General features: G+C 38.5%; 1 protein-coding gene across 1 annotated transcript in view; it reads left to right on the forward strand.

The window, feature by feature from the left end:
- LOC113008222 (ephrin type-A receptor 6-like) overlaps window positions 1-13,613 on the forward strand; it is a 182,410-nt gene that overhangs the window by 158,931 nt on the left and 9,866 nt on the right. Inside the window, exons 9-11 of the mRNA XM_080290340.1 lie at window positions 5,305-5,375; window positions 7,252-7,377; window positions 8,031-8,216. Of these exons, the coding sequence (XP_080146466.1) occupies window positions 5,305-5,375; window positions 7,252-7,377; window positions 8,031-8,216 (383 nt within the window). The remainder of the gene's footprint in view (window positions 1-5,304; window positions 5,376-7,251; window positions 7,378-8,030; window positions 8,217-13,613) is intronic.

Consider the following 13,613-nt stretch of genomic DNA (forward strand, 5'->3'; position numbering starts at 1 on the left):
TAGTTATTAATTTATTTTGTAGCTTTTACTGGCCCCTGCAAAAATGTATTGGTAGTTTGATTCTATAGCACGTGATTTTTGCATTCAGTATGAATGTTATTCTTAAAGATTTATCAGGACAACAAGGATAGTATATATAAAGTCAAACAAATGAGCCAAAAGAGGATTAAAGCTGTAGAGACAATAAAGAAATTCCTTAGAGGTGATCTTTTAAAGAAGTTCATCTGATTTAATGTTGCAGGTTTAAATGTTAGTCGTTTTTTACAGCCTTAATAGACTTTCGCAAATTTCTAGCGATAACTAATTTTTTTTTCCCCTGAGTTTTACCTCGGTATTTTTGGCAATTATTTTTATTATTCATTATTCTATATAAGCGTTTGTTTAATTGATCTGTGTCACTTAAAATTCCTAAAAGCAGGATTTACTTTGTTCTCATTCCTGATGAATTTAAGTAATCAAGAAGTATTGTATATTTGTAATTTATCACTAGTCAATTTAGACAAGAAATATAGTATACTGTTGAGGATTGGGGCATGAATATCCAATGTGGCTCACCTTGGAAGGCTAAAATATACAAAGATACATTAAATATAGTAGCCTTTACTCAACATAGGCCTATGTTTTAAATTCTTTGCTTTTATTTTGGTCCATTTTTACTCAGGCAAAATTACCCAGTACTCCTTCCATCTCTCCCTTGATGTCTGTGTGGAACTAAATGGCTGCAGCTGTTTGTAATTACTGTCTTTCTATGACTTATTTATCAAACTCTTTGGTATATTAAGACTTTTGCCGCCTTTTGTTGTCTTGGGCATAATGGGGAAGTGATGACTATACTGCATAATAATAAGAATAGTACACAAACTTGAAGGAAAACCAGCTTATGAATCTGTTTATTCTTGTTATGTTAATAGTAGCGTGTGATTTTAGTTGTGTTGTATATATTTAAGCTCGAACAAGTCCCAGAGCAGTGGAAAAAAACCAAAAACATGCAGTTCCATCACGTCCCGCTGGAATCAGGACAAGCTGCAGACCTCTGTCACTCACCACCACCAACTTCATCCCTCGTGGACCACAGTGGTGTGGAGGAGCAGGGCTGAGAGAGGCAGACAAGTCTACAGCAGTGACAGTGAAGCAAGGACTCTCCTCCGAAGTGACAGTGTGACTGTGAGAGCTCTCTGTTCCTGCTTCTGTTCTGTCTCTGTTGGGGGTTTGGGTCAAGTCTCTGGGCTCTGCTCTTCTACTTTGCTGCTTCTCATTTAAAGGATAACTATGGTGAATTTTCTGCCTCGCTCCGCAGAGGTATTTTTGCAGCACTGTTTGTCGCTTTGTTTGCTTTTCAGCGAGCTTTTGCAAAAGCTACCAGGATAAATTTACTGGAAGAAAAAAAGGATGAAAGTTGCATTTTGATGGTGATTTGAATTAGTATTAAAAAGAAGCAAAGAAAAAGGCAGAAAAATAAGGAAGATGAGCTTTCACAGTAGCCTTTTAGATTTGTAGATTTTTCTTATTGCTAGCAAATCCTTTGAAAAGACCAAACCCAACAATGAACTGATCTAACTAGCAAATGTCTTTGTAACAAAAGCCTGATGAAGCTCATTCATCATTTTCTTCATTTCAAAAATATACGGGGAAATATAAAAAATAAACAAATTCAGCTTTTCAAACATGCTCTTTGCTAATAAATATAACATCTGAATAAACACCAACCTTTTAATAAGCATGAGACTCTAGTTTTGTCACTTTTACTCTTCTTGCATGCTGCGTGACTGTAAGAAACAGGCAATAGAGTTCTATATTCTAATAAATGATGAAATATGAGAAAATTTATTAGGGGATACACCAGCGGGACCAAGAGCCCCTCATGCACATGGCTATTAATTAAGCCCTCTACTGCAAGAGGTGTTTTAAAATTCATCAGTGATACATCCTCTGAGAGAACTCCAAGCACCTTTTAATTTTTTATATAACTATTTTTTACCTCACTGCTCCCCTCACACTGTGCCACCTCTCACGCAACCACGTGCTTCACAGGTAGCAGTGCCATGTTTAAATGAATCCATTACTCCGTTTTTAAATAACAGTGAGCCGTTTTAATGGCCGACGGTGCTTCGGCATAAGATGCTTCAGAAAAGGGATGATTTTACCCAAATTATTATATTCTCCCTTGGATATTTTTGAATTATAACTTTACAGATAGTTTTATGTAACTATTTAAATGTTAAAAAGTCAGTACTTCGACAGTTTGGATGCTGTTTTAATGGCTGTTCTGATGCTTTACTGCAGCCAACTTCAGTTGCTGCTTGTTTGTAGGTCTCTCTCCCTTCAGTTTTGTCTCGAGTGATTAAAAAGGATTCACTGTTTTACTGGGATGAAGTGACTGACTTGCCCGTTGAACGTGTTCTCCTCCATGCCATGCCTCCACTGTGAAATCCTGTCCAACCAGTTGAATCTGCCGTTAGTTGAATCTGAGCAGAGAGTATAGCCATGTACCCTTCAGATTTCATCCTGCTATTTCTATAAGCACTCAAATTATCAGTAACCACTAGGAACCTGGTTACATTGGTAGCCATGGACATGCCCATGGCATAGCATTGATGTTTTAATCTAATCTTGACTGTAACCAGCTCTTTGTATCTTGTTCTAAACCCTCTGTATTTCCATTCATGAAGGTACCGCTTGACTGCGGACTAGTCATCTTATGTGGTCTTTCAGGGCCTTTGGTTTTCAGTGCATTCTTTCTGAGAACGTTTCTGATGGTTCAGCACTAACTTCAGATCTTTTATCTGCCATGAAATGTAAGTAAATGGGCCTCATCTGGCCATCAAACTGAGCTACTAACTGAGGGCTGTGTATTAAAATTATTTCCTAAAAAGTTAATGCAGTTGTTTTATTACCCCACATTGAAATTCTGCCCTGCAATCATCTCTTGATTGTATGATTTCGAATCTGCTTTGGTGGTTTAAAGAGGCGAAAAATATTAAAAATCATGTCATTGTGCAAAGTCTTACAGAACTAACTCTAACCCCTTAATGACATTTTCATGCATTACATTGTTTTACTGGCAAGCCAAAGACATAACTCCCTCAGCAGCCATCTTTCAGTGCACCACAAAACTATTTTCTCTCAAGCATAGCTTTATAGCAAACCTTCTTTGTTACCAATTCATCATTTCACTCTCAGTGCCTCAATACCATGCAGTTTTTTCAAACCTGTCCATATGCAGCACTTTGCCATAAATATAACTCGGAAAAAGTTCCTTTGTGGTTTTTTTGGATTTTTGATTTCAGAGTAACATCCAAGTATCTATTTGGATAAAGTCATCTGTGGTCTTTTGCAGATGCTGTCATCTAATCTCTCAGCTTTTCAGACTTTCTTGGCAGCAGCTCTTTATCTGTTGTTGGCTGTCTCTCAGTCTGTCAGTGCCCAGATAAACTCTCCCACAAACACACTCACACACACAGGAGGACGAGAGAGATTTTACGTAGTTTTTTATTTCCAACAGTCGAATGTAGAGAAAACTTTAAATTTTCTTTGTTCCTTTTGGTTAAGGGTCATTGCGTGTAGTTCTCACTGAACAGATGTCACTTTTCTTTGCATTTTCTCACAAATTGTGAATTGCATGTGTGTCTCTTGCATTATATTTTTTAGCTGCAGAGCCAGTCCCCTGAATGAGATGAAACCACCTCCATCTTTATTTTATCAGCAGACAATCTAACCTAACTCAGAGCCAGACTACGTATGTCGCTGAACATTTATTTCAAATGATAAGCTGCAATGATGAAGCAATCTGGTGCTGTGGGGTTATTTTAGTTGGCAGCTGTATAAGCTAGAATTTTGCCTCATTGTGCTGGTGTTTGACCCCGCTCACTGCAGTGTTTTTAAACAGAAATGTTGAGGAGAGAGTCTAAAACTGATCATCTTTCAATCTCCGCATATGTTTGAGTATGTAGAGAGACAGGAACGATCATTTTAAGTTGTCAGTAATTGTTTGGGAATTTTTTGTTGTTTTTCGCTGCTTGAAAAAGTTGCACATAAGAACTCAAAACACCAACATTACGCACGGAGCTCCGTGACTTGTGTTGTTTATATCAAGCTGTTTTTGCAGACGCTTAACTGTGTATAAGGGTCAGACTGTGCAGCACATAACTTTATGGTGATTGTGACAAGTAGATAGGGATGTGTAATTCAGCATGATCCAGAGAGCACTATAAAATGATAACAATACCACAATCTATTTTGGGAGTAGCCTAAAGACATGAGAATTGGTTAGAGCAAGATTATGTAACAGCTGAAAGAAGCAAGCATCCCTTACTTAAACAAATGAAAAGTAATTGTGTTAGAGTAGCATGATCCTTTATCATCCTCGGAGAAGCATTTTAATGGTTTTATCAAAAAAGTAACGCAAACAACAAATCCACACTTTTTGGTTTTCTACTTGTTGTCCAGTCATGATTTGTCAGGAACCCCATCTGATTAGATGTAATGTAATGCAAGGGATACCTCTTTGGCTTTATTTTCCCCACACAATGATAGCCTTATAACTTGGATTCCCAACATGAAGATATAAAAGGCCTACAAACAAAAGGGAGCAACTCATCTTGTTGTTTCCTTTTATTTTCGTTTATTTTTACTTTATTTTTTTTGATGCCATCTCTTCTGTTGCTGTTTACTTCTTAATATTCTTTAAATCAAACGATTGGTTAAAGCGTTAAGCCCAAAATCACGGTTTAGGTTCACATACAAGCTTTCAGTACGTAAGGCACGTTTAAAATGCAAATTTCTCTCCGTGGTTACCACGGTTACGGGTCATTGGTTATCAGGGTCAACCAATTGTGATGACACCAGCAGAGCGCTTTGTCAGGCTTTGAGGGAAAATTAAGGCAAAGAGGTACTCAAGCGTTACAGTGTAAAGATGCCATCGGTATGTGATAACATGGGAGAGAGAGATGGCCGCCAGTAGTTCCACTGACTAGTGTATTTACAAAGCACTCTGCAGCCATCTTGAAATGCATTCTGGGTATTTATCCAGGCTTCTTTTTTTTATTTTTTACTTTCATTTCAATGATCACCAGAACATGAAGACTGCATGTACAAATAAAACCTTTTTACCCTGAAGGCTAGACATCTGCCTTCATCTTTATTTTTGTGGAATTCACCCATAGGGATCAATTCAGGATTTATTTAATGACATGCCTCAAATGTCTCTGTATTTAGTCCCAATACCCCCCACTATCCCAATAAAAGTCACATTATTGCTCATCTGATAAAGTTTTTACTCAATCAGTCATTCTCTGTGTTTTCCAGGTGTCAGTGGTACTTCAAGGCCAAGATGACCTCGGAGGATAAAAGAAGGGCGAATTATCAGAATGGGCACGGTAAATCAATCAAGCTGCCTCTCTCCTTTTCCTTTGTTTTCTATGCCTATTGCCTGACTTTGCAATATCTGCTAAATAAGTTCTAAGTAAGGAACAAACTCTTTTTGAAGCTGGTTTTAACACTACTTGTGTCTGAATGACCAAATATTTGTCTAGAAAGTGACATGTTTAATTTAACGTGGTGCCAGTAAACAGGGAATAAATCTGAAGTGAGTCTGAGAGCCATAGTAGGGAGCTAAGAGCCACCTCTCTTCACTTTGCATTCAACATGCACCACGTACTTCTGTATGGATCATTTCCCATTTGTTCTTGTTCCTTTGCATATTGAATTTTGCACCGACTTCACCATGAGCTTTTACAGAATACAAAAATGCCTACCCGCTTTTGTCACGTGTATTTATTTAATAGAGCCACTAGCATGCTCTTTCATCTGTCTGTTTCTTCTTCTTTCCTTCATCTGTTGTCTTCCTTCTTATGTCCACTTAAGTTTCAATTAATATGAGCATGAGCTTTATGAGCTTTTTTATTATTTCATATTATTTTTTTCTTAATCTGGTTACACATGACAACTGCATCTCTGAGCTGTCAGCTTTTGCACTCCAGTACTTTTCTGTTGCTTTATATCTTTTATGCCCAACTTTTCATTCCTGACATGAAAATCACAAATTGAATTGAGAGCTGTGAAGTGAAAACTGGAGAGAGAGAGAGAAAGAGAGATTTGAAAGGGAGTTGAGCAGTAAAATGAAGACGATGGTGACAAGGTGAGGGAAATTTGCTAGAGGATAAACAAAAAAGGGAGACTCAAATGAAGATGAGGGTTGAAAGGTACAGAAAGAGAAGAGAAGACAAAGAGAAATGAGGACTGTTCAAAGAGGACGGTTGGATCGAGGACACAGAGCTACAATCGGCTGTGAAATACAGTGCATATCTCCTGTGTCCTGTTTCAGCAGCACAGTGTGAGATGCTGAGCAGAAGCTGTGAAAGGGGAACCGGGTCCTTGGCATTTTGCTTGTGTCGATTCGTGCCTCTGAGACAACTCGTTGTTGTTTTTTTGTTTTGTGATACTCTATCGATCCCTGAAGGAGAAGCACAGCTTCTGTCTGGGAGCTCTCCGCTGGGAGGCGAGGGTCAGCGCCAGACCAGCAGCAGCTTGTTAAAGACTCGCTGACTTGCTCAAGGACACTTCGGCAGGGTGAAGGGTCGCTTTAAATAATGGCTAAAAGCCTGCCACGGTTAAAGGAGGGTTCGGTGCTCAGTGTGCTGCCCTGCGGGGATTTAGCCAAAGATTTGTGCTCGTTGTCTCATAGCTCGTAATAAATGGAAGTGGGAGGATGTGTTTGAAGCCATTTGTCTCGAGAGAGTTGAATTTGTTTATATAACATCCTATGATCCAGTGCTGATGGAATAAATATAAAAAATAAAAACAATTTAGAGCTTTCTCCTATCGATTTATCTAAGATAGGTAGACTGTGTGAATGTGGGTTTGTCTGCTTTTTTACTATGTTTTTGTCGGCAGCTGGATATTTCAATCATTTCTTTCATTTTCTCTTTAGCGTATCTGTGTGTTTGCAAACTGTTTTCCATGCTTTCAGCGATAACACAAGGATGTTGGGTCCTGTGCAGTCAGCTTATTATAGCGGTTGGTTTTTGCCACACTTAACTAAAGATCAGTAATCCCATGAGTGTGTTTATTTTCATCCTTTCCACATTCCCTCAGTGAATGTAAAACTACCTCGTGGGGTACAAGTACCACTGATTGTGTAGTATTTGAAGCATGCATAATGAAGTTGCAGCCGTACCATCAGTAAACTCCACAAAAAACAAACTGCATGTACGCCACTTCACTGTATTGATTACTCGCTGTGTTTGTCCACAGTCCCTTTCCCAGGAATAAAGACTTACGTGGATCCTGATACATACGAAGATCCCACGCAGGCTGTCCACGAATTCACCAAGGAGATCGACCCCTCCAGGATCCGCATTGAGAGGGTGATCGGAGCCGGTATGCTCACGCAGACGTGCACACACTCTTATACACTTGCTCACTGACACAATGTTCTCCTGTGATCACAAGAGTATCATTTCATGTTGTTTTGGATAACAATAGTTTTAAATGTGTATATAAGATTATCAGTTTTTACCACTCTAAACGCCTCTCTCTTTCTCCTTTGTATATACTAAAGAGGATGCCTTTTTCATCTGCCAGCTTCTCCCTGTCATTTTCTTGACACACGCTGTTGGAATATTAAAACTTTAACAGGTTTAGAGAACAAAAGGAAATGTAAGAATAGACTTGAGGCTTTTTTTAGAAGGTGAAAGAGAGAATGTTATGAAGTTAACCTAATCAGAGCAAAGCTAATAAGGCTGAAGTTTAAATGGGAACTCCAACACTGCCCCCAGGTGGTATGCTGCATTACCTGCTGATGCCGCGACACTTTCTGATATACATCGTATCGTGTTTATGTGTGCGTCTATGCGTATTTATATACTCATATGGCATTAAAAAAGTAAGTCTGCATTGCATAAATCATTAAATCTGGATAGACTTCATTTAAAGTTAGGTTTAGGCAAGTAGTCAGGAAGTGAAGATGCAAGTGAGTTTATTGAGCTCCGTGTGTGTGTGTGTGTGTGTGTGTGTGTGTGTGTGTTCTCCAGGTGAATTTGGAGAAGTGTGCAGCGGCCGTCTGAGAACACCAGGGAAGAAGGAGATTGCCGTGGCGATAAAGACACTAAAGGGAGGCTATGTTGAGCGTCAGAGGTGGGACTTCCTGCGTGAGGCATCTATCATGGGCCAGTTTGACCACCCTAACATCATCAGGCTGGAGGGCGTGGTCACAAAAAGTAAGGAGGATTGTGAGAGAGGTTGCTTACTTGAGGCAAATTCAAATCGCTCCAATGTACATGCAGTGTCACCTCTTCAGTACGTTCTTCTAATATAGTCTGAAACATAGTTGGCAGTGATTTATGGAGGAGCCTGTACACAACTGATGCCGCTGATGAAAAACTGTATTTTTAAGCTATGAGATAAATCTTTTCTTCATAACTCGCGTCGCTCCCCCATACTGCTGCTGCTTTGCTGTATTCACTGCCAACACACAAACTCAAACCCAGTCTACTGCTTCTTCTGCACATTCGAGCCTAATGAGTTTGGCGTTTTTCCATGTAGAATTAAAGAAAAGAACATTGCATCATATAAACATTTGAAACTCTGCTGCTATATTTTTATCAAAAAGAAAGAAGACCCCTCCCCCCCAACAGTTTGGCTGTCTGTTGTAGTCTGCGCAAAATCCTGAATTAACATTAAGCATTTTGCTTATAAAGCAATAAAGTTCCACCTTTGGGTTTTTGGTTGTTTTTTTCTTTGTTTGTTTTTTTGTATGGTTGCTCTAAAAACAATCTTTAGGGCTGGAACAGACTTTTTCATACTGAGTAATTAGTCACCATGTGAAATGACTTTGCTCTGTTTATACGTGGCTCAATGTCACTATTTCTGCTTACTTATTGTGTAAATTTGTGTATATGTGTGCATTTTGTTTGCAAGTGGCCGGGGCTGCATGGCTGTGTAAGTCTCCTGTTTTTGTGAAGAAACACATTTTACCTACAAAACTCGTGTGCGTGAGTGTTTGAGTGTGGACTTGTTAACGAGCTCTGTTTTACTGGGCTCACCCTGTGCAACATATGGTTGTTTTTACAGGGGTTGTATAAACTGAGACATCGCTGTGAATATAAATGTGTCCCCTGAAGACTTTCAATCCCTCTGTGAATGCAAATAGAGGACACTCCTCAGCTCTGACCCCCAAGTGATAAAAACCCAGGCGATAAGGGTTTTTTGTTTGTTTGTTTCTGAGCCAATACTGTCATTATTACATTTAAGGCAATGATGGCTGGTTTTTGCAGCCACGTATTTAAGCGTTTTCATGCACTAACATCTCTGAAGAGAGTGAGTGGAAAAAAGTCCTCCCAACAGCACAGAGCTGACTTGTGCGGTAAGACTCTAAAAACATTTTCAGTGACTGTGACTGAGAAACCTTTCATCACATCAGAGGTCAACAACTGTGTCTGCCTGCGCTGAATAGACATCTTTTATCAATAGCACCTCTTTCAAAGCCATTGAGATCACTCTCTAGTCATAATATTGCATCTGGTCCATTTGTACGTTTCATATTTTCTTAAGGTTTTAAATAATCTCAACTTTTAAATTTGATATATAAGTATATATCTTATATCTGAATAAACCTGTTTCCATGACTGCGAATTCAAAAGTGAACATATGCATACAGCACCCTATACATTAAAAGTCATTTGTGTTTGCAGTGGGGCATCAGACTGTATGTAGAGGCTGTATGTATCCTATCTGTGTTCACCTGTCTGTCTTTGTCTTTTCTCTCACTCTCTCCATCTTTCACTCCTTCCATCTGTTGTTGTTCTTCGGAGACTAATTATGGAGAGTATTGTGCTGTGACTGACTGCTATACCTGCTCTGAAATAACAGGTGACACATTAGATTCTGGCAAGCAGGTGCGTTTGTTTTTGTTCAGGCGCTGCACTGCATAACTATATATTGTTTCCAGACCTTGCTAATTAGCTCGGGAAAGCCAAGCTTGATCAAATAATTTCTTGTCTATCCCTGCTGGATTTGTGTAAGGAGGGATGATATTTAAAAGTGATAGGCTTTTGCAGATTTAAACAAAAACATGTGCTCATTTGGTCTCAGGTGATAGAGTTCAGCAAAAACAAGGCTTTACTTATCTAGCCATATGCCTGTGTATATATATATATATACTCCATGTCTTCCATTTTTGTGACTGGATTATACATTATGAAGCTCAACACATATTATTCCTGAATGTGTGTTTATTTTAAGTTGTTTGGCTTGCCGATTTGAATACCACAGTAGACTTTCAGAGATTATTTCATCACACAACACCATTGACAACAGGTGCTCGGTCTTCCAGTGGAAATGCTCCAAGCACATTCTGTTTAACAGAAATGTTCTAAGCCTGCAGCGTTTGCAATTTCTGTTTAAACCAAAGTGGAAGATGCTTCATTAGCAATCCATAGGAACAATGAAATGCTGGTGCTCAAGTGACCATAACTCGCACCATCTGTTATTTTTATAATTATCTCATACTTCAGACAGTTTTGCATACTTCTTTTGGAAAAGTTGCTGTTCAAAGCCGTTATAAAAGTTAACCCAGCATTCATTCACCAAATCAACCTGTCATTTAGCATCTTTAATCTTTTCTTTTGTAAAAAGTGCAAAAGCAATTTACGTTTACAGTCACGTCCTGTGGAAAACTAAGTACACCCTTACAGCTCCCGTGGGAATTAGGAGGATAAGTAGATAAGTAGTAGCCATATACTGCTAATCAAATATTGACCACCATCAAATTCAACTAGATCTATAAAAGCAGATGTTTGGGCAGTTTGCTGGTCTGGAGCATTCAGGTGAGTATTAATACAACGGCATCTTCCCAGTCCTTGAGAGATTACCCCAAGGTCGGATCATGCAATGCTCAGACAAACTTTAAAAAACTCAAGAGCCACATCTCAGAATCTGCGGGCCTCAGTTACCATTTTAAATGTTCATGATTGCTCATGATTGTGCAATAAGAAAAATATTAAAAGTTGGGAAGCTCACAAAAAAAACATCCATAGTTCAAATTTACAAAGCTGCATCTGAGCAAACCACTGCTGGAACAGTGTCTTTTAGCTCGACTAGACCAAAGTGGAGATGTTTGGCCATAATGCACAACATCAAGTTTGGCCAAAGTCAAACAGAGCACATCAGCATGAACTACCAAGCACAGTAGTGGAGGAGTGATGGTTTGGACTGGTTCTGCAGTCATATGACCTTGGCCTCTTGCAGTCAATGAGTCCATCATGAACTGTTCAACCAAAGCAACTGAGACTCATATGTACCATCGGCCCGACTGCTAAAGATTGACTGAAGCTGGGTCATGCAACAGGACAATGATCCCAAGTATATTAGAAAATCTACACCATAATGGCTGAAAAAGAAAAGAATCAAGTTGTTGCAAAGTCAAAGTCCAGGACTCAACTTAACTGAGGTGCTAAGGGGAAACCTTAAAAGAGCTATCCATGAATTCATGTTTGCCAACCGCAGTAAACTGAATTAGTTTTGTAAAAAAAAAAAAAAAAAAAAAGAGTGGGCCAGGCCAAAATTCCTCCGCAGTGATGTGAGGGATTGTTAATGCAATAAAGGAATTATTACAAGCTATTGAATCATGCGGAGTAGTTTTTTCAAAGGACTGCAGAGTCCTGTGAAAACTTTCTGTTTTGACTGAATGATTTTTTCATTTGAAGGAATGATGGTCTAATTACTCCTCTAAACTTTTCACTTTCAGCAGCTGCACATGATACAATACAAGAAACGTGTCTTGGCTCAGTATGCCTTACTAATAATATGTTGTAGTCACTCAAACAATAACAAATATTGTCATTGAGATTATAGCCCAAAGCTGGCAGACTTCCTTATGCTGCCTGTCTTTTTTTTTTAACAATTTAGCTTTTTTCTGTCAAAATCCAGCACAGTTGCACTATCCAGATGCACAAAAACTCAATTATGTTAGTGCCTGTAAACACACTGCTATATTGTCCAAATTATAGTCCAACTTGTAAATGAGAAGTCATTTAAATTCAAATTAGATTTGACATTTAAATAGGTTTAAGTCACATTATTGTGTCAACCTAATCAAACTATTACTGTCTCTACTGAGCTAAAACACTGACCCCAAAACTGAAGTTTTAGGTTTGTCCTTCAGCTTGTTACGCACTATTATTCATCAGTTCAGATGAAAAAATACATAACAATGTGCATCATTTTGTAAGCATTTCAAGTATTATATGCATATATCAGAAGTGTCCAAACCTTGTGGTTTGTTCATATATTGCTGTCTCCCTTCTCGTAAAAAAAGATCTATAAATATCCTTGAAACAGAAAAAAAATGTGGAAAACTAGGAATATTGGATAGACATTAAAAGTAAGACGGCAGTCGTCTGTTGAATTATGAAACGGCAAATACTCACCTGAAACTGTGTTGAGAGACCCCATTATATAAATGTCTGTAAAATATTCCATCTTCCGTCATGTCATTTTCATATTCCTGTGTGAGTTTTAAAAATTACATGAACTGAAAGTGTAATAACATGGTGTCTCTTCACCAATCAAATACTTGTCTTTCTCTTCCAGCAGTTCAGGAGGGTTTACAGCTCACCAGAAAACAGGCCTTAGACAGTTGGTTTCTAGCTGTAAACCAGTCAATCAGTAACTCTGTAGGGATCCTCGGTGGGGAAACAAAAACATTTGGAAAGAGAAACTGGGCTTACATTTTTTCTAACTAATATTTCGTGTCATACATGGACTGAATACTGAATACGGTCCCAACTGACCGGCTGGGTATTTTGAAACGGACAGATTTTATCAATTGAGCAGCTTGACTTGATGCATCAATAAACTGCTCATGTTCTGTGAGGTTGTTTTTTTCAAGTTGTTTTCCCTCCTGGATTTCCTGAAATAGTAACTAAATTTAAAATAATTGAAATACTTTGTAATTTTGTCAGCCGCTCTTTATAAGCATAATGCGTTTTCTACATTAATTCAATTATAATGTTTTAGATGATCAGTGGATCATGTAGGATGGCATGAGAGATAGCATGCAATATTCTTCTTTTATCAGAAAATTCATAATTAATCTGTTTAATCTAATTCTTTAACTGCTTTAGACTACTAGCTGTCTTCTCCATAAATAAAAGATCATTCTCATTGTATGTTTAATGCACGCTTCACTTTGAAGTCTGCTTTACAGTCTGGCCGAGTTTAGATGGTTGTTTCAGAACCAAACATAATCAAATTTTATTTCAAAAACATGCAAACTGAACTAATACTACAGACTGAATATACAATTAGTATTTACTGCAAAGAAGGCCATGTTTACCTTATGAATAGCAAGTAGCTATGGTAGGAGCAAGCAGCATACTCAGTTTCTCAGGCAGGACTCCTTCACTTCACTTCTTCGACTTAAGAGGCCAACTGGTGACATTTGGGTGGCTAGATCCAGCCTTTATAAACAGCATGTGCTTTGGACCACAGACATTGTGAGTCTCACTCCATTTCTGCCAAGCTCCTTCGATCTTATCCTCCACCCTACACTGTAAACGGGCCACAATGCCACAGAAATATTCTGAAATAAACACGGTGTATGTGCTGTCTTTGTG

Source organism: Astatotilapia calliptera, chromosome 16 (assembly GCF_964374335.1).
Source record: "Astatotilapia calliptera chromosome 16, fAstCal68.1, whole genome shotgun sequence".
NCBI lineage: Eukaryota > Metazoa > Chordata > Actinopteri > Cichliformes > Cichlidae > Astatotilapia > Astatotilapia calliptera.